Source organism: Emericellopsis atlantica (genome assembly GCF_019669845.1).
Source record: "Emericellopsis atlantica unplaced genomic scaffold F5Z01scaffold_9, whole genome shotgun sequence".
NCBI lineage: Eukaryota > Fungi > Ascomycota > Sordariomycetes > Hypocreales > Bionectriaceae > Emericellopsis > Emericellopsis atlantica.
In genome coordinates this window covers 644423-663563 of record NW_025764711.1, presented here as the reverse complement: position 1 = coordinate 663563, position 19141 = coordinate 644423, and the positions used below count along the sequence as shown (strand labels likewise).

General features: G+C 57.1%; 7 protein-coding genes across 7 annotated transcripts; 3 read left to right on the top strand and 4 right to left on the bottom strand.

The window, feature by feature from the left end:
• Nucleotides 1-725: 725 nt before the first annotated feature.
• F5Z01DRAFT_556910 (Translin) lies at nt 726-2133 on the top strand. Its single transcript, XM_046260669.1, has 2 exons — nt 726-1252; nt 1330-2133. The coding sequence occupies exons 1-2, from the start codon at nt 1081-1083 to the stop codon at nt 1902-1904; spliced, it is 747 nt and encodes a 248-aa protein (XP_046119678.1). The 5' UTR covers nt 726-1080; the 3' UTR covers nt 1905-2133.
• F5Z01DRAFT_673048 (uncharacterized protein) lies at nt 2132-6269 on the bottom strand (the record flags this gene model as incomplete). The annotated part of the gene is made up of 2 exons (XM_046264891.1): nt 2132-4881; nt 4931-6269. 2 exons carry the CDS (start codon nt 6267-6269, stop codon nt 2132-2134), a joined length of 4089 nt encoding a protein of 1362 aa, XP_046119677.1.
• A 1670-nt stretch (nt 6270-7939) lies between these two features.
• On the top strand, nt 7940-10505 carry F5Z01DRAFT_652054 (Sec1 family protein). Its single transcript, XM_046263258.1, has 5 exons — nt 7940-8160; nt 8208-8424; nt 8474-8859; nt 8907-9747; nt 9799-10505. Exons 1-5 carry the CDS (start codon nt 8121-8123, stop codon nt 10421-10423), a joined length of 2109 nt encoding a protein of 702 aa, XP_046119676.1. The 5' UTR covers nt 7940-8120; the 3' UTR covers nt 10424-10505.
• A 14-nt stretch (nt 10506-10519) lies between these two features.
• On the top strand, nt 10520-12229 carry F5Z01DRAFT_556674 (IEC3 subunit of the Ino80 complex, chromatin re-modelling-domain-containing protein). The gene is made up of 2 exons (XM_046260666.1): nt 10520-11098; nt 11175-12229. The coding sequence occupies exons 1-2, from the start codon at nt 10920-10922 to the stop codon at nt 11986-11988; spliced, it is 993 nt and encodes a 330-aa protein (XP_046119675.1). The 5' UTR covers nt 10520-10919; the 3' UTR covers nt 11989-12229.
• On the bottom strand, nt 12108-13885 carry F5Z01DRAFT_699523 (uncharacterized protein). Its single transcript, XM_046266384.1, has 2 exons — nt 12946-13885; nt 12108-12895 (listed from the first exon to the last, which is right to left on the bottom strand). The coding sequence occupies exons 1-2, from the start codon at nt 13874-13876 to the stop codon at nt 12471-12473; spliced, it is 1356 nt and encodes a 451-aa protein (XP_046119674.1). The 5' UTR covers nt 13877-13885; the 3' UTR covers nt 12108-12470.
• Nucleotides 13886-14893: 1008 nt separating this feature from the next.
• F5Z01DRAFT_619932 (uncharacterized protein) lies at nt 14894-16635 on the bottom strand (the record flags this gene model as incomplete). The annotated part of the gene is made up of 3 exons (XM_046261116.1): nt 14894-15985; nt 16045-16527; nt 16579-16635. 3 exons carry the CDS (start codon nt 16633-16635, stop codon nt 14894-14896), a joined length of 1632 nt encoding a protein of 543 aa, XP_046119673.1.
• Nucleotides 16636-17010: 375 nt separating this feature from the next.
• Nucleotides 17011-18886, bottom strand: F5Z01DRAFT_556536 (lactose permease). The gene is made up of 2 exons (XM_046260665.1): nt 18156-18886; nt 17011-18104 (listed from the first exon to the last, which is right to left on the bottom strand). The coding sequence occupies exons 1-2, from the start codon at nt 18778-18780 to the stop codon at nt 17068-17070; spliced, it is 1662 nt and encodes a 553-aa protein (XP_046119672.1). The 5' UTR covers nt 18781-18886; the 3' UTR covers nt 17011-17067.
• Nucleotides 18887-19141: the final 255 nt, after the last annotated feature.

The following is a 19141-nucleotide window of genomic DNA, read 5'->3' as shown; positions in this document are numbered from 1 at the left end:
TTGCAGGTCTTCAGTTCATCCGCAGGTTGGCTGAGACCTTTCGCAACCAACTGGCTTGCAAGACAGACTCTAGCTCGAGCCTGAGCCATGGCCCGTGGACGAGGCGCGTTGCTTGTGCCGTCGCATATGGGATTGCTGACCCAGGAGAGGCGGTCCGCCGGGGAACCTTTGCACATTCGGTCGTTACGCTCCGTACGGAGGAGGCACAGAGGAAGAGATGACTGATATGACTCAAAGCACAACCTACACGATGAACTGAAGATGAACTGAAGCTGCCTGCCAGTGGCACCAGTACTGTAATTAGTCCAGTCACCAGTGGCTGCCTGGGTTCAGCCGCTCCAGGCAGCCGCTCCGCTATATCGCCCACCATTCGTCAGATTCTGCCATTCGCCGCTCACCGCCAACGGGCATCGGGGTATATAGTCGCATCGGTGCCCACCTACTTTCCTCTTCTTTTCTTTTCCCTCCTTAGCTCTCTTTGCCTTTTGGCTTAGATCAAGTGTAGTATCTGTTCTTTTCAGTTTAATCTCTGAAAGGTCTCTAAGGAGACCAATCGTGATTATTCTTATTTTTGGTCTTGGGGCGGTTTCCTCTGTGCTTGCACATGATTCCGCCCACAGTGTCCCTGGTATTACACTGCCTCCAGGTGACGCGACTTTTCTTTTCTCATTGCTTGTCGGGCTTGCCCGGAAGGTGAAGAGGAATCTGGTGAAGATAATGGGTCGTTACGTTGAGCTCTGGTACGGATAGCAATGTGTGCCATGTTTATGGGTTTAGCACATCTGTGAAGTTAAGGTGCAGGTGAAAAAGAAGCGCCTCAGCATCAGCGACGCTCAATTCTACGAGCTTGCCTACGCGCCCACGATTGCAAGGTCTAATATCTAGAGTAACAATTTCTGTTTTTACAATCGCCTCCAGGTTGAACGTCCTCGTGAAATCCAATCAATGTTAAACCAGTAGACCGCGTTTAACTGCCGTGAACCCCAAAACTCTGACGCCTCCAATCCTCACCTACAAACAACCTCAGTTCTCTCACCTCACCTAAAGCCTGACCACACCACCATCGTCACACTCGCCAAGATGTCTTCACAAACCCTACTCAACCCCGAGATCTTCACCTCCCTCAATGACCGTATTGAAGAGGAGACTGCCGTCCGCGAGACCCTCACCCAGATCATCCAGCGCCTCGAGCGCGCCGTCGCCACAGCCCAAGCCCTCCTCTCACGAGTTCACGGAACGCCTCGCGCTCGCTGTACGTGTCTCATCCAGCCCGCTGCCTCTCATCCGTCTTGCAAGATCCGCTCCCGCTAACAAACTTGATTCTTTCAGACCCCGCCCTCATCGAGCAGGTCGAAGCCGCCATCGGGGAGCAAAGAGAAATCATCGGCGAACTCAGCAAGACAGCCTCCAACCATCCTTACTACAAGTACAACAGCAAATGGTCACGCACCGTGCAGTCCGCCATCACCACCGCCATCTACACAGCCTGGCTCGGCGGCTTCCCACTGGACACCTCCCCCGCCCGTCTAGGCCGCCTCGCCAGCCTTGAGGACATTGGCAAGATCTACCAGGTGCCCACGAATCTCAAGGACAAGGATGCCTTCCACATCACCATCGAGGAGTATCTCCTCGCCCTGACAGACTTTACCTCGGACCTGTCCCGTCTGGCCATCAACAGCGTGACCATGGGCGACTTTGAGCTTCCTCTCGTCATCTCGACATTCATCAAGGATCTGTTCGCCGGCTTCCAGGTCCTCAACTTGAAGAATGATATCCTCAGGAAGCGTGCCGATGCCGTCAAGTATGACGTCAAGCGTGTCGAGGATGTGGTCTACGATCTGAGTCTGCGAGGGCTGGTGAAGAGGCCGACAGATGCGGACACCGAGATGAAGACGGGAGCGTAGGGGAATAAAAGCAAGTGACTCAAGTACAAAAAGTCAGGTCGGGGAATCACAAATTGGTAGGAGGCAGATATCAGCAATGATGATTCTCCAGATTCAAACGTTACTACTGCCAAGCTCGCTCCTCGCCGAGTTCAAACGTACAGTTCTCCTTTCTAAGTGTAAAAGCACCATGTAGACTCCGAAACAATGCAAGATTGATGTTGTCGCCTCTTTGCAAACCACCCCAGTTAATCATGCCTGAATGTGCACTTGTCGCCCCTGGCGCACTTGCCCTGCTGCCAAAACGTGCACGGCTTCGTTCCAATAAGCGCCACGTTGGGCGGCTTGTGAATGGTAGATGGACCCGGCTTGTTCTTCTTCTTGTCCTTGTTCCTGTTGTTTTCTCTTCCGTACTCGTCACGACTGTAGTCATCCCAGTCATTGTGGTCCCGGTTGTGACGGTCAGAGTCACGAGCGTCTAGCCCTCTCCCATAGTCGTGTCGATCATTAGTTGACAGAGACTGCTGTTGTCCAGCTTGGAAATCGGGATTGTAGCCATAGGCACCAGACGCGTTTGCCTTTGGTTGACCTTGCCCCATGGCGGCGAGAATAGCCTGCATCTGGTCAGGCTGGCCCTGAGGCGGCTGTGTCGGCGCCGGTGGCTGAGATGGCTGCCCTCCGCCCATCTGCTGCGCCAACATCGCCATGTACGGGGCATACGCCTGCTGCTCTTGGGGCGAGGCGCGCGCGTACCACGCCATCCACGCCTGCGCATCGGCGCCTGAAGCCTGCAGGCCTACTGGCTGTGAACCCATCTGGGCAGCCCTCTCTGCTTCAGCCCTGGCGCGCTGCTCATCTGCCCGCCTTTGCCGCGCAGCAGCATCCTTGTTATACACAAACCACCATTCCCGGATCCTTTCCTCATCATGCTGCAACCAGTCAGGAGGCGCTGTCGCTGGGTACGGCTTTCCAGCAAGAAGCCTGACTGCAGCCTCCAGAACCGCGGCGGAATTCTTGGTCTGGGGATCGGAGTAGTGGTGGACGCGGTGTATGTCAGAAGTCACAGGATTCGGGTCGCGCCAAGCCTGGGCGCGATCAGATCTAAGCAGGGCAACGACCTGTTCAGCAGTTGCTGAGCCCATGGCAAGTGGCACATTGGTGTCGGTGCCGCCCAGCTTAGGAGCAGCCACGCTGGCAGCGGGCTGGGTTGTAGTCGAACCGCCCAGGCGGCCGAGTATGGAGTCTAGCATGTTTGCAGGGCTAGAGGTAGTCCCAAGACGTTGCAATGCTGCATACAAAGCGCCGTCGGCGCCCAAGTGCTGCTCGTCCCACCAGCGGTTCTGGACCTCTTCGTACTTTGGTCCCTCCACGGGCAAGTTGGCCACCTTGTGGATATCATCACCTGTCACAGCCTCCATCTTAGGTGAGCTTGGCGACGGTGGGATGTCCGCGTCGGTGGCATAGGCGGCAATCAGCACCTCGCCCTCGCGCTTGGCGATAGCTTCCTGCTCCTCTGTCCTGAACGTCACTCGGCCGCCTCTGGTCACGTAATTCTTCTCACGCGTGGATTCAGGCAGCGGCGAGTAGTCCAAGCCTAGAGGCGCCATCCATGGCTTGAAGGGCACCTCGTCGTCCGAGTCTGAGTCGTCGTCTTCCACATTGGCCCTCTGCTTGAGCACCATACCCTCAGACTTGTCATCGGCAGCGTCCCGGACCATGTTGACGTGACGGCCCTCGTCCTCAGACTCTTCCTTCTCGAAGACCTTGATCTGCACCAACTCACTGGCAGGCTTCCACGACACCCGCAGATTCCTGCGCGCCTCTTTGCGTAGCCTCTTAGTCCTCTCCTCCTCCGTTTCCAGTGGCGGCGTTCCTTTCTTCGCCTTTTCTTGTGAGGGCCCTGCGGCAGCTGCCTTCGCTTGTGGTGTATTGATTGAAGCCAAAAGTGATCCAATGCCAGACAAGGCGCCAGAGGAAGGCTCCGGCCCCATAGTGGGCGCTGGTGGCTTTACCGCCTTCTTCTTTGCCTCCACCTTGGGTTTATCCTCGCTCGCTTCAGGCTTCACACTTGGCTTGCTAGGTGCCGTCCTCGCTCGATCGCTGATTGTAGAGGCACCCTTTGCTGCTGTCGACTTGGAGGCGGACTGCAGCTGAATCTTCGGTTGGGCGAGCTTCTTCATAAGAGAGCTGCCGCCCGTCGACTCGGTTGCGACCCTTTTCACCGTCCGGCCATCCGCCGTATCATCGGTTCGCCCACGCTTGGTACTTGCTGCGTCGGTAGTAGGCTTAGTCGCCGCCGCCCTCGCTCGTCCAGCGGCCGATGTGCCCGAATAGCCTGTTGACTCGGCTTCCTTAAGGACCTTCCTGACTTTGATAGACACTTCACGAACAAGCTCCTTCATTTCATCGTCGCCCTTGTCGCTAAAGCGCTTGCGAACGGTGTCGAAATTGGTCGTCTCTGCAATCTTCTTGGTCATCGGAATGTGCGTGAACAGCTCAAACACGACTTTCGGCAACTTGCCAGTGAAGTCGTTGGCCTTGATAGAGCTGATCAAGACGTTCACCAAGCTGAGAATCAGCTTTTGGTGGGTCCCTAGGTTGTCGATAATAGCGTCATCTGCGTGTTCGATGGTGGCGTCGATTGCTCGGTGCAGTGCCATTTTTCTCTCCTCTGCAGCCTTCCTAAGTGTCGCAATCTCGGCCTCGGGCTTCTTGTCCAACACCGCCTGGTCAAGCTGCTGTTTCGCCTGGTTCATGTCACCCCGCAGCTTGATGAAGAGATCGCCAGCTTGCTGAATGCGATTTGCAACGGGACTGCTGGTCTTGCTGGCAGAAGGTTCGACGCGAACAATGCCAATGGCGTCCCATGCGGCCCCTTCTACAATATCATCGGGCCTGGTAGGTGGGCGAATCGGCTTGCTTTTGTCCTCTTTCAATTCTTTCTTCGCCTTCTTGTTCTTCGACAGCTCATCTGCCTTGAGTTGCTCTTTGAAGGTATCTGAAGAGGTTAGTAGATTTCGGGGATGCTGTGGGTCGGGAGTGCTTACGAGGATACTCGGTGTATTTGGGCCTTCGTTTCCCGGTGGCTTTCATTGAGGTCTCAAATTCGTCCAGTAGCGCCTGAGCTTCCACGCGTCGCTCATCCAGCCCCAGCTTGTCGGGTGCCGGAGCATACTGACTGGCAAATCTCCCCTGGATCTCAGCTGGTAGATCATACCCCATTTCTGGCACAAGGGGCTTTTTGCTTCTCGAGGGGGTTGCTACCAACGGCGCGAGCTTATCATAGCTTTTTGGGGCCGGAAGCTTGACGGATCCGAGGCTGACAAGGTTTGGCAGGCCCGCAATGGGGGGGAACTTGGTTTGTGCAGCTTTTGTGCGCCTAGAGAATGTGTTTACGAGTTGCGCCTCTTCGGGACTTTGCGTAGGCGGGGGTAGTGAGTCCAATTCCTCGAAGCGAGAGCGTATCTCTGTCGCGGTCGGGGGAGCTTCAGGGGCTGGCGAGAACGTAGCCGAGTCCATGGTCCGTTGTCTCTTGGGGGACGGCTCCTCTACGTACCCGGCCGCGGGTGGCGGTTGGTATGGGGCGTTTTGCGGCGGCTGCGGCGTCCCATTCTGTCCATATACCAAGGGCTGTGGTTGCGTAGCAGAAAACTGCGGTGCTGCCGACTGCCTCAGGTTGAATTGGTTGTTGGGCAGTGCCTGGGGGTACGATGAAGATTGCTGCTGGTACTGCGGCTGTTGATGGCTCGTTTGATAAGAGGCTGTCTGCTGACCATTGCTGAGTTGCGGGGCGTATATATCTGGCGTGTAGCTTTGCTCTCTTGGTATCGGCGGAGTGGGCGATGGTCGCAGCTGGGTGGACGCGATATTATGAGAGTAGTTCGGAGCAGGTGCCTGGGAGTACTGGCGCTGTTGTGGTTGGGAGTACTGCGGCTGTTGCTGTTGTTGCTGCGGTTGCTGCTGTTGGCCAAGATGGGTTTGCGGATTAAAGTCAGCGAAGGCTTGGTGGGAGAATCCTTGCTGCGGTTGCACCTGTTGCTGCCCAGCCTGGCGTCCGTTGTCCTGCTGACCGTACGGATCACGCTGCACATCATTGAATGATGCGCCACCAAGAAGACCCTGTCCATTATACTGTCGGCCGAGACCTAGGGTTTCATGACCACCAGAGTAGTTGGAGAACTGGTTCGAATCGTGGTATAGGTTGGCCGGGCTGTCGACGTGGTTCACTTGGGGCTGGGCATATGCTGCGCCGCCAGGCGTCTGATGCTGGGGCGCCCAGTTCTGTTGCTGGCTGTATTGGCCATCTTGAGGGGCAAAAGCGTTGAAGTTGCTCTGCCAGGAGCTGTTATCGTCGCCATTGCCTCCTTGGCCCTGCCATGGCTGCATTATGCTCTTGAACAATGCTCGATGGAAAATTTCCAGCCGTGCGCGATCAGACTACTGTATGATACAATGTCAGTCTAACTATTCCCCTCTCAACTGGCATTCCGATGCCATCCCAACAATGATAACAGTGATGCTTGGTGGAAGTTGATCAAATGGGAGACTTGGACGCGCCAGACGAGCGTGAAGGGAGCGGAGTGGATCAGCCACATGTGCCACTGGGACGCATGTGAGGTGCATTAACAGGAGACAATGAAAAAGAGGCGTACCACTGTTAACGGCTGAAACGCGGTTATCCTGCACGCGCGGATCGCTAAGATTTGTAGGCGCGCTAGTCCCGAATTGGGGAGTAGTGGCAGGGATCGTGCATCAAATCCTGTCACACCAAGCGTGAGGAAAGCGAGTCTGTTGTCGTTGGAGAAGAACTATAAAGACTAGTTATTTGTCAGAAGGAAAGTTCCGCAAAAGAGTCGGGTTAATGGAGGGTATAAAGTGGTTTGGAAAAAGAAGCACAGAGCGATGCACCATGACCCCATGCGCCAGACGGCGAGGATGGGAGTGGGCGTTGCCAGAGCCGCAGATCATTGTTCGCCTCGAGACAAAGGGTATCACCCCCCAAAGGTGCGTCGAGTTGAGTGTGAACTTGGTAATGCCAGATAGCTTGGACCAACTCGAACAGAGCGTCCATTTGAAGTGCAGCGCGCACTGGTGACGGCCACTTCAAGATGACTGTCTGGCAGGAGGGTCCAGCGTCAACAGCGCGGCAACTGCTGTTGGGTCGCGCGTGGCCAAGCATCGTCACGAGTGTATCCGTGACGCCAACCGCGAAAGAGTCTGCTGTACTTGAGTACAGTCTGGCCACTTTACTGCCCATCCATGGCAATGTCGCCGAGCATGACTTGAACCCCCACAGCAAGGTTTACGCCAGTGGTGGTGAGCTTGCACATGCCTGCTACCACACACAGCTTCAAGCCCAGGGACGGACAGAACACCAACGGACAAGCGCAAGGAGATTTCCCAGACTTGCATTAAGGTACAGGTTGAAGAAAAACCGCTGTGGCAGGGTTACGTTGAAGAACACACTCATGGGCGCGCGTCAAGCGCGATTCCAGTAACAAAGTCCACAGCTGAAGTCCCGCGTAACAAGGGAAAGTATTGTGATGCGAATGGGTTCGAGTAAGGGAACCTACCTGATTGTTCGCGACTCAAAGATTAATGTCCCTTCCTAACCCGTTAAGTGTGTTGCGAAGCTGGGATTGTCGCAGGGTGACAAACACCAACAACAGAGGGCGAGGTTATGCGCTAGCCCGTTGCATGCACCACCGCGTCCAGGGTGAAATAAGTGCGAGAAGGAAGACAACTAAACGACGGGTAAATGAGTGCGCCGCGTGGGAAATTCAGAATCCGTCTTCTCGTACCTTTGGTACATACGCGACACAGTTCTAAAGATTGCAGGATGCTAAGGCCGGCTCCGATGGATGATTATCAGGTGGTTGAAGGAGCGACGTTGAATGAGGAGGGAAAACTTGGGCTCATCGCCAGAACAGCTGCGCTGGCATGGCTGTAGCTCCGCCGTTGCGGCCTCAGGCGCAAGGCACCTGACCCCGGAGCTACTAACGGTCCGTCGTCATCCCACCAGAGTGGGTGCTAGGGGGGCTGCCGACCACCAATCACGGAGACCCCTGCGGAACTGAGCTCTAGTGGGCAGTGACATCGTGGCCCGAACATGGGGAGCTATCTTCCAGCCAGGAATTGCAGGCCAAAGTTGAGTTCTGTCCGCATTCAATTTAGACAGAGTCTCTCTTGCTGCTTTTCTGCTCATCCAAGCGCTCTCATCAAGTACGGACATTCGTCATGGCGACCCGCGGCACTTCGCTGCGCGACCGCCAGATCGGTACGTCCACTGCTCGCTCACATGCCAGATCTAGCTGACATGGATAGCCTCTTTGAAGAAGATTCTCAACCTCAACGAGACGGTGCAGTCGAATGAGACCGAAGATGCACAAGCTCAGGCCCTCCATGCGCCGGTAGCGCCCATTCTCGACGCGGATGGCAACCCAATCTGGAAAGTCCTGGTGTTCGATGACTTTGGTCGCGATGTCATTAGCAGCGTGTTGCGACTGGCGGATCTGCGCATGATGGGAGTGACGATGCACAAGTTGGTATACCCCCTGGGAGAATGGCGAATCTGGCTTACGCTCGTAAAGGCACATTGGCACCGCGCGACATCCGATACCTGACGTCCCTGTCATCTACCTGGTCGAACCGAACCCTCAGAATCTCCAATCGATCACGACCGACCTCGAAAAGGGTCTATACTCGCCGGCGTACATCAACTTCCTCTCCTCTCTCCCCCGTCTCCTTCTGGAGGACTTTGCGACGCAGACAGCGACAGCAGGAACGTCAGAACACATTGCCCAGTTATATGATCAATACCTTAACTTCATTGTTACGGAGCCGGACCTGTTCAGCTTGGGCATGCAGAAGGAACACACCTACTGGGCACTGAACAGCGCTACCACGAGTGACGCGGAGCTTGAGAGGGTGGTAGATCGCATCGTCAGTGGGCTTTTCAGTGTGGTGGTCACAATGGGTAAGCAACTCGCCGGCATTGCGATGCACGAGAGCTAATCAGACCAGGCGTCATACCCATCATTCGATGTCCTAAAGATGCCGCGGCCGAGATGGTGGCCGCACGGCTCGATCGCAAGCTACGAGACCATATTCTAAACTCCAAGGACAACCTCTTCTCCGAAAAACGCCAGGGCGCTGGAGCCACATCGCAGTCTAGACCTGTGCTTGTGCTCCTAGATCGCAACGTGGACTTGACGACGATGCTATCTCACTCATGGACATACCAGTCCCTCGTCCACGACGTCCTCAACATGTCGCTAAACAGGATCACGCTCGAGCTTCCGAAAGACGAAAACAACCCTAGTGCAGGATCGTCCAGGAAGGTCTACGACGTGAACTCGAATGATTTCTTCTGGACGAAGCACGCGGGTGCGCCCGTTGTCGAGGCTGCCGATTCGGTTGACGCGGAGCTGCTGAAATGGAGGGAAGAGTCGACAGCCATGACACAAAAGGCCGGTGCCTCCAACTTTGAGGATCTAGAAAACGAGACAAGCGCGGCGACGCAGCATCTGAAGGCCGTGATAGGCGAGCTGCCGGAGATGCAGGAACGCAAGGCGACGTTGGACATGCACATGAACATTTTGACGGCGATATTCAACGGCATCAAGACGCGGCAGGTGGACAACTTCTTCCAGATTGAGGAAGAGGTCATGAAGCAGACCAAGGATCAGATCATGGAAGTTATCAAGGGTGAGGACAAGGGCAACGACCCCACGGACAAGCTGCGGCTGTTCATTATCTGGTTCCTCAGTACCGAGCAAGAGCTTAACCGCACTGAGTTTGAGAGCTTCACCAAGGCCCTCGAGGCTGCCGGGGCAGACGTGTCATCGCTGCCCTACATACGACAGTGAGTAGATGCAGGCTACATACACGGCAACATTTGCTAACAGCTCGACAGAGTACGCGCTACGACCAAGATGACGCAACTCGCAACCGTCAACAAGACGCAGCCCCAACAACAAGGCAGCACAGACCTCTTTGGCCGCTTCTCTTCAATATCAACGCGCCTCACCGACCGCCTGAAGGAGACTGGCGTCCACACTGGACTGTCCTCCAACTTTGAGTCGCTCGTCAGCGGCGTGAAAAACTTCTTGCCGGTTGACAAGGACCTGACGGTGACGAAGATTGTGGAATCGATAATGGACCCCTCCCAGGCCTCGTCGTCAGCCATTGCCAAGACAGAAAACTATCTCTACTACGACCCGCGGTCAGCGAATGCACGTGGTGCCATGCCGCCGCCAAGCACGATGCGACAGGGCAACAGCAACATGCCAGGCGGTCTCCCCGGGTCGATGGGCCAGACAGCCAGCTTCGGCCAGCGTAGGCAAGGGTACAGTCAGGCGATTGTGTTCACCATTGGCGGCGGCAGCATGGAGGAATACGGCAACTTGCAGGACTGGGTCACGAGGACGGGCGGAGAAACAGCGCGTAAAAGGGTGGTGTACGGGAGCACGGAAATGATCAACGCGGCCGAGTTCATCAAAGAGGAGCTCCAGCGGCTGGGCCAGGAGGTGGCGGCGTGAAGTGAAGTAACCATAGAAGCGTAATGAGGACATGTGCAAATCATCAACATACGGACCATGGGCCAATTATTGACAATGCAAGTTTTTCGAGTGTTTTAAAGGTGCAATTGGTGCCGTTATAAGCAGGGAGAAGGCAGTGTTTGCTCACCACCAAAACCTGGCCAGCCAACAAGCGCGCGTTGGTGGGAGGCACCGCCGAAAATGACGATGGCGGTCCGCGCGCGCAGGTGTCAGCATTGATTTCTCTGCTTCACGGCATTCTCCCTACATCAACCGTCCAGGCCGCCATCTAGCGCTGCGCATCCCTCCATCTGCAGTCACCCATCTTAGTAAAATCATCACGGTTCTCGCATTCCATCATCATAATCATTCGAGATCAATCGCATCCAGATTGCCGAGGGCCCGCGCGCGCTCAGCACCATTGGGACGGCCCAACACCCGCACCACGCGTACGAATCCATCTCTTCTCCTCTTCTCGAATCTACACAACACAGCAATGAGTGCAAAATCACCGCTGCGCGACGTGGCACCGCGGAAAGCAGGCTACAAGTCATGGAAGAAGAAGTATCGCAAGATGCGCATCGGGTTCGAGGAGACGATGCAGCAAGGAGACGACATCTTCAAGGAGGAAGCCAAAGCCGCCGCGACCGTGAAAAGGATAGCAGTTGAGAATGAGTAGGTGATATCCTTGACCATCGTCGCGCGTGGTGCGCACGCCCATCGAGCATCGTCAGACTGACCCCTGCCACAGCCGGTTAATGGACTTATTACAAGACATCAACAACTCGCCGCAGATCCCGCCCGAGAAGCGAGTCGATGTGTCCATATCAACGGAGAATGGCGCCACCCCCGACGCGACGACACAGCAATCAGACCCCAGCAGCCTCAAGAGACTGGGCGACCTGCAGCGCGACGTGCCGCACCTGACATTCGAGACGGCCAAGGAGACCAACCCAAGCTTGCTCACAGAGCTCGAGAAGGACGCGGCGGAGCCCTACCCGTCGCACTTCCTCACAACCGACGACGTCGACAATTATCTTCACATGATTGACGTCTCGCTCGATCCGGAGACCCATATCCCGACACTGGCCCCCCTGGCCCATCCGAGCGAGCATCCCCCCCAGCACCCTCTCCTTCGCAACCCCAACAGCAGCACCAGCTGGCTCCGCAAGCACGCCCCCCACATCTTCCTCCAGGCGTCGGGCGGGGACGGCGCCGAAGACCACGACGACGACGGGCACACCAAGAAGGCCCGCGGCGGGCCCAAGGGCGAGCGCGGCAACGCGGGCAAGAGCCGCGGGAAGCGCGCGAGCAATGCGGCGCCTCGGCCTGACAAGGCAGCGCAGGCGGAGGCGGGCGATGTCAGCGTCGACGAGGACGGCGAGCCCCCCGCCGTCAAGGGCAAGCGGAAGCGGGACGATGATGGCGGGTACAGGCCCAAGGGAGGCTCGAGTGCACGACCGACTAAGAAGAAGCGTAAGAGCGAAGGAGCGGCTGCGGAGACGCCGAGCAGCAAGAAGTCGAAGAAGGGTATGCCTGGCCCTGTGGTAGAGCCCGTGAGCTAAGATGAGGGCTCAAAAGGCATGGCGTGAATTGTGAAGGGGAGCGGAAGGAGGCTCGAATCATTGTACGATAGCAAAGGAGCATCGGATATTCTCGCGTCAATCGAGGGGTTGCGGGAACCAGGAGTGATCACACATTGTTTTACGGTACAGGAAGAATGGCTGCTTGTCAGTCAGTCGTTCACATCAGAGTATGAGTGTGATTTCGCACTATCAACGAAATTGATTGGCTTGTACGGCTTATTGCTTGATGGCGCTCAGGGGCGGCATTGTTATATTACGCGGGAAACGGAGGCGTGTTCTCTCCCGAATGAACAGAAGGAAATGAATCATTGCACTTGACATTGTATCGAGCAGAAACGCATAGATATCTACCGCCGAAATTGGTCTGAAAAATCGTGCCATCATATATACATTGCCCCCCCTGTTGCTTGTCTATAATGCTGTGTGCATGCTTGCTACAAACATAACGCAATTGCCCGGGTCTACAGCTTCTCCTTGAGCAGGTTCTTCATCCGCCTCTCGACGGCGTTCAGGTACTCGTTTGTGGTGACATAGTCCTCGCGGCTCTTCTTGCCGCACGCCAGGGCCAGGTCCTTGGTCATGATGCCGTCCTTCTCAACGGTGTCGATGCAGGCCTGCTCGAGCGACTCGGCAAAGGCGACGAGCTCGGGGGTCTCGTCGAGGACGCCGCGCTGGGAGAGACCGCGGGTCCAGGCGAAGATGGAGGCGATGGGGTTGGTGGAGGTCTCGTTGCCCTTTTGGTGCTCGCGGTAGTGGCGGGTGACGGTGCCGTGGGCGGCTTCCGACTCAAACGTCTTGCCGTCGGGGGTGATGAGAACGGAGGTCATGAGGCCGAGAGAGCCGAAGCCCTGGGCGACAATATCGGACTGGACATCACCGTCGTAGTCTGGCTGGGTCAGCGTACGTCTCTTTTAAAAGGAAGCGCTCACTGCTCACTCTTCAGGGCCATGATGTAGCCGCCACTGCTCTTGACCATCTGGGCGACCATGTCGTCGATCAGGCGGTGCTCGTACCAGATGCCCTTGGCGTCAAAGTCCTTCTTGTACTGGGCCTCAAAGATCTCCTGGAAGATGTCCTTGAAACGCCCGTCGTACTTTTTGAGGATGGTGTTCTTGGTGCTCATGTAGAGAGGCAGGCCCTTGGCGAGGGCGAGCTTGAAGGAGGCGTGGGCGAAGCCGGCGATGGACTCGTCGGTGTTGTACTGGGTCTGGGCGACGCCGCCTCCGTTCTTGAACTTGAAGACCTCGACCTCCTCGGGCTTGCCGCCCTCGGGGGTGAAGACCATGGAGAGCTTGCCGGGGCCGGGGATGACGGCGTCCTTGGCGCGGTACTGGTCGCCAAAGGCGTGGCGGCCGATGATGATGGGCTTCTCCCAGCCGGGGACGAGGCGGGGAATGCGGGGGATGACAATGGGCTCGCGGAAGACGGTGCCGCCGAGGTGGTTGCGGATGGTGCCGTTGGGGGAGAGCCACATCTTCTTGAGCTTGAACTCCTCGACGCGGGCCTCGTCGGGGGTGATGGTGGCGCACTTGATGCCCACCGAGTACTTCTTGATGGCCTCGGCGGCGTCGAGGGTGACCTGGTCGTTGGTCTGGTCGCGGTACTCGAGGCCGAGGTCGTAGTACTTGATGTCCATGTCGAGGTAGGGGAAGATGAACTTGTCCTTGATGGACTGCCAGATGATGCGCGTCATCTCGTCGCCGTCGAGCTCGACGACGGGGTTCTTGACCTTGATCTTGTTGAAGGCCATGGCGGCGGACGCGGAGAAGAAGCGAGGAGAGGAGATTGTCTGGACGGCACCGAAGCGTAGAGGCGCGCTGGTGAGGGCGGAGGAGGAGCGGCGGAGGGAGAGACGTAGGGCGCTCATGGTGAAGGAGGAGGAGGAGGAACCGAGTCTATCGTACAGAGGGCAATCGAGCAGTCAATACACGCTCGGGACTAGTCCGAGAGGGGCGCCTTGGTGTGGTGAACGAACGCCTGCTTGAGCCGAGGGTATAGCGAAGCTGCTTTGCCGACCAGACCAGTCAGTGCGTGGCGGCGGGCGGGACGTTTTTGGAGAAGAGAGACTGGAGATGGAGATGGAGCCGGCCGGTGCGCGGAGTGACGTCGGGCCACTGAAGTAGGAGCCGATGCCGATGCAATGCGCCAACGGCGATGTCAAGTGCGAGCGCGTTGTGTTTTGTGTGATTCTGGGAGTCGGCGACACAGGAGGGAGGAGGCAAGCTTTTTGTCGCTCTTTTTTTCTCTCTTCAGCCTGTCTGGGTGAGTGAGTCCCATGCCCCAGGCCACACACATTGGGGCGCCGAGCATCGGCGGGTGCTGGTAATGCCGCGACACCAGTTAATACCGCAGTAACCGCACCGGACATGGGCCAGTCTCAGTTAGTCGTTGTCAACTTGTCATGTCCTTCACGTAACTGATGGGGCCTTGCTCCAGTCCTTTCAGTGGACTATCTTTTCTGGGCTATCCTCTGCTGGGCTATCCTCCTCCAGTATCGTACCCTACCCCTACCCTACACAGCTCCTCTACGCCCGTGAAGCTGCGGCGCCCAACGTGATAGGTACACATCATCGAGACATGCAAAGGAACTTTGAACGACAGAACCATCCATCACAGGACGCGCAATGCACACTTCCGTCAATCCGGGGTTGCGGGGAAGGCCAACTCACCTGCCCTTTGCGTGAGCTGTGCCGCTCTCTCGTTGCTACATATTCTACCAACCGTGCTTATCCGTACACTCGGCTGAATTGAGCCATTACTTTGGGCGACAACAATTGGACACCCGCATCACAATGTGACGCTGCAAATGCGCGGTCGCACCCATCAGTCGTGCAATACTCTACGTAGCTATCATCATACAGCGTCCAAAGCAGGTAAGAAGCACCTACACCTCGAAAATGTCACCGTGGCCCTCGCCGCCCCCACGCCGCACGTCGACAATGTCCAGCCTCCAGCCTTCCCAGTGCTTCAGCGACCTCTTGATCTCCTTGATCCTCTCCAGCCTTCGACTGGCCTCTTCCTGCTGCGCCTGCCTAAACGCATCCTCGTCAAAGTCCATGTCGTCGTCGTCGGGGAGCAGGTCATCCGTGCCCGCCAGCGCATTCAATCCGCTCGTAAAGAACTCGCCAATGCCACCACCACCGCCGTGCGATGCCTTCTTTGGCGGCGCGTGGCCCCCTGACAGGTCGACGTCCTGGAAGCCAGGACTAGTGGCCTCCATCTCACGTCGCTTGTCGATCCAGTGCCCGCTGCGGAGCTCGTGCACCTCGGATTCGAGGCTACGGATCTTGCGCTCCAGCTTCATGCGCTCCTCGTTCTCGAGCTCATCCACGCCCTCGTCATCAAGACCACCACCGCCCTCTGTAGACTTGCGGCTCTTGAGCTTTGTATTCTCGCTTTCCAAGCTCTCGACCTTGGACTTGAGCTCCCCAAGCTCCTTCTCCGCGGCCTCCTTCTCTTTCCGTAGACTTTGTAGCCTCCCGTCTTGCTCCTTGTGCAGCGTCGTCAAAGTAGACACCTTCTTTTCGACAGCCTCGAGCTTCTTCTCCAGATCCTCCTTGGCGGTCTTGACTTGGGTGAGCTCCGTCTCCAGGCTGTGCACCTTTGTCTCGGCACTCGAGCGCGCACTGCCCTCCTTGACTGCCTTTTCCGCCGTACGGTCCAGGTTGCGCTTGACGTCCTGCAGCTCGCGCTGTGCCTTGCCTGCGGCCGCCTCCGCGCGCGCCAGCTTCTCCTCGAGGGCGGAGACCTGCCCCTTGTCCGTCTCGGCCCCGGACTCCTGGCGCTCGAGGCGGGCTTTGAGCTGGGAAAGCTCAATCTCCATCGATTCAATGGTCGAGGCTTTGCTGTCCAGTTCGGCCTGGAGATCGGGAGGCGGTGATGCGACAGACACGGACGCGCGGTGGCCATGACCTGATTTGGACACTTGTTGCTGGAGCTGCGTGTTTTGTCGTTCGAGTGATGCGATTTCGCTCTTCTGTGACCACTGTGAGCAAAGGGGCCTCAAGCACAACGCACGGCCGACCAATGACCTACCAATTTCTCGACATCATCGCCCTTGGGCGCATCGCCCTCGGCTTCCCTCAGGTCGGCGAGCTCATCCTCAGCCTTCTTCCACCTCTTCTCGCTGTCGCCGGCTTCTTTCTCCAGTCGCTTGTTCTCCTTCTCTAGCTCTTCTATGCGCGCAACGTGCTTGCGGTAGATGTCTGGTGCAGTGTCGCCGCCCTCGGCCCCCGAGGACGTTGCGCCCGCACCAGCGCCCGCGCGGAAGGAGGTGGAGCGCATCTTGGACTGTTGCGCAAGAGACGGCGTGGACGCATCGTCTGCCTTGTCGTCATCGGCGGCGGCTTCTTCGGGCTGAGGCTGCTTCTCCTCGGCCGCTTCCGCTGCTTGGGCGTCGGTCGATGGCTCGGGCTGCTCTGCGTCCTCGGCCGGAGGCTCCTCATTTGGCTCCTCCTTGGATGCGTCGCCCTTCTTCTTGGATGCGCCGCCCTTCTTCTTCTTCTTCATTGCCTCGACCTAGGCCTTGTCAGCGGCATCCTGGTACAGGTGGGGGATCGCGTGACGAACGCGCTTCTTGGCGGCAGCGATCTTCTCCTGGCGCGCCTTCTCCTCTGCGTCGGCCATGTTGATGATTGTTCAGTAGTGTCGAGCAGATGGGAAGGGATCTGGCTTGTCAAATGTGCGATTGTCCAAATTGGATGACTGCTGAATGTCGTCGAGCTATGCAGCTGCCGGAGCGGCTGCCGTCATAGCTCGAGACGGGCTAAGTGGCCTCTGGTGTGGATAGGCGACAAATCAGGCTAGCGTGGGAGCTACCCCTGGATCCAGTCTTGGATCTCTAGGGTAGGCTGTACGCCTTGGACCCAGCAGCGACTGCACACGTACATGTACGTCCGTCCCTCTATCTTCATCACTAAACAGAATGATTTTGAGGGGTCATTAATCATCTTATCCATACTTGTTCAATCCAGGCCACCTTTTCTAGCAAAGGCATACCACAAACGATCCGTGAACTCCCGGAATTCAAATAGACCTCCAGTTCCCACAGCAGACCCCTCACGCGCTCTCCTCCTTGATCTGGATACCCGCACCCGCTTCAGAGATGATTGTCGTCTTCTGCAGACTTCTCTTGACCGGCTTGGGGTCGTTGAAGATCTCGTCAATCTCCTCCAACGTGCGTCCCTTGGTCTCCACGCACGACCACCACATGAGCGCGTTGTGCACAAAGTGGAGGATGAGGAAGATGGTGTAGGTCTTCCAGCCAATGTTCTTGAGCGACACCGAGGTGCCGTACGTGTTGATGTAACTCGACAGGCCCGTCAGGAGACCCTTGACACCCATCCCCTTGGCGCGGATCTCGTTGTTCAGGATCTCCGCTGGGTACAGGGCCTGCAGAGGCGTCCAGCAGAAGCCCCAGAAGATGCCGTAGCTGAACACCATGGCGATGAAGGCGTATGCCTGCGACCGAGGGATGGCGCCCTCGTCGTAGCCCTCTGCACGGGCCGCCAGCACGTTGATCGGGATGTAGACGAGCCCGGTGAGGAACGTGCCCCACAGAAACAAAGGACGACGGCCGAACTTGTCGACGAAGAAGGAGCCGAAGAGACCGGCTATGAAGCTGACGATGGTGTTGATACCGTTGATCAGCAGCTGGCGGCGGGAGTCTGTGATACCAATGTCGTTGACCATGACAGGCAGGTAGTACGAGATAACGGAGCCACCGATGAAGTTGGCAAAGACGGCGACGAGGCACAGGAGCCACAGGCGGAGGCGGTTGGGCCGGTTGTCGACGAGGACCTTGTAGTTCAGGTTCCGGTTGCTGGTCGCCTCCTCGGCCTCGAGAGCCTCCTGCATTTCGATAATCTCGAGCTTGACGAGAGCCGAGTCCGGGTTATTGTTGCCATGGTACTTGACCAAGATTTCCCTAGCACGATCGGCTTGTCCGTTGGCCCAGAGCCAGCGGGGGCTCTCGGGGAGCAGGAACCAGACGAGGCAGAAGACGACCGCGGGGAAGAAGAGCTGGATGATGTAGGGGATCCTCCAGCACCAGTCGTTGGCAATGTAGTTGGTGCCATAGCAGCCCCAGGAAGCGACTACGTCGTCAGCATGCAGTTCGAAGTAGGTGTAAAGGTGTCAAGACTTACTGTTGGCACCAATGTTCCATCCGAGCACATTGTACAGTCCACCAGCCAAACCTCGCCACGTGGGGTAGGATAGCTCGACGATGAAGACGGCGGCAGTCGTCGCGCACATGGGGTTGCCGAACCCGACAATAAAGCGGCCGATCATGAACTGGGGGAGGTGGTGGCTGCTAGCCTGCAGCACGGAGCCGAGGACGATGAAACCGGCACCCATGAACATGCCCGCACGACGGCCCCATTTGTCCATGATGAAGCCGCAGCCCAGGCTGCCCACGATGCTGCCAGCGGTGTAGATGGAGAACACGGCACCGTTCAAGTTGCCGGTCATGCCAATCTTGAAGCGGTCTTGAAAGGGATCCATGGCATTGATGGCACTCATGACGGAGCCGTCGTAGCCATTCATAATGCCGTTCAGGACGCAGAGCGCCATCATGGCGTACAGCTTGATCTGCGTGGTGGACCTGTAGTCTGGCGCATCCTTGGCGATGGCGTCTGCGAGAGCGGTGGACTCAACGTCCATCTGCTTGACGCCGTGGCGCTGGGTCAGGTCGGGCTTTTGGAGGTCATCGTCGAACCCTGTGGACACAGCCACTGCGGGCTGCTCCTGGATGTCGGCGCTTTTCTTCATGATGGACAGTGCAGTTTTGCTTCAGTCAAACAGCGGGCACATGTGAGTGCGTCAAGAGTACAAAGCTGGACCACCCTCGAGGTCCAGCTTTGGTCCTTATATAGTCAGTGGCCATGATGATGGTACAAGCTGCAATTGATTAGCCTGAACCGGCTCAAAGACTTGAGCGAGCTTGCAAGAGACCATGATCAACAACGCAAGCGGGCAATGCAATGCCGTGGCCACGGCGATTGACAGTGACAAGAGTTTACTGGCGAGCCAAACCAACAGACTCATCCCACCGGCTGTCCATCGGTGACACTAAAGGCCGTGGAAGCACATGCTACAGCAGCGCTTCTACATGTTCCGTATTCGAGAGAAG

Bases quoted from the DNA above. Each gene is read 5' to 3' on its own strand.
- F5Z01DRAFT_556674 (XM_046260666.1), top strand. From the start codon at position 10,920: ATGAGTGCAAAATCACCGCTGCGCGACGTGGCACCGCGGAAAGCAGGC. The intron at 11,099-11,174 runs GTAGGTGATATC...CCCCTGCCACAG, and splicing joins AGGATAGCAGTTGAGAATGA to CCGGTTAATGGACTTATTAC.
- F5Z01DRAFT_699523 (XM_046266384.1), bottom strand. From the start codon at position 13,876: ATGAGCGCCCTACGTCTCTCCCTCCGCCGCTCCTCCTCCGCCCTCACC. The intron at 12,896-12,945 runs GTGAGCAGTGAG...TGACCCAGCCAG, and splicing joins CTACATCATGGCCCTGAAGA to ACTACGACGGTGATGTCCAG.
- F5Z01DRAFT_652054 (XM_046263258.1), top strand. From the start codon at position 8,121: ATGGCGACCCGCGGCACTTCGCTGCGCGACCGCCAGATCG. The intron at 8,161-8,207 runs GTACGTCCACTG...TGACATGGATAG, and splicing joins GCTGCGCGACCGCCAGATCG to CCTCTTTGAAGAAGATTCTC. The intron at 8,425-8,473 runs GTTGGTATACCC...ACGCTCGTAAAG, and splicing joins ATGGGAGTGACGATGCACAA to GCACATTGGCACCGCGCGAC.
- F5Z01DRAFT_556910 (XM_046260669.1), top strand. From the start codon at position 1,081: ATGTCTTCACAAACCCTACTCAACCCCGAGATCTTCACCTCCCTCAAT. The intron at 1,253-1,329 runs GTACGTGTCTCA...TGATTCTTTCAG, and splicing joins CGGAACGCCTCGCGCTCGCT to ACCCCGCCCTCATCGAGCAG.
- F5Z01DRAFT_556536 (XM_046260665.1), bottom strand. From the start codon at position 18,780: ATGAAGAAAAGCGCCGACATCCAGGAGCAGCCCGCAGTGGCTGTGTCC. The intron at 18,105-18,155 runs GTAAGTCTTGAC...CTGACGACGTAG, and splicing joins ATGGAACATTGGTGCCAACA to TCGCTTCCTGGGGCTGCTAT.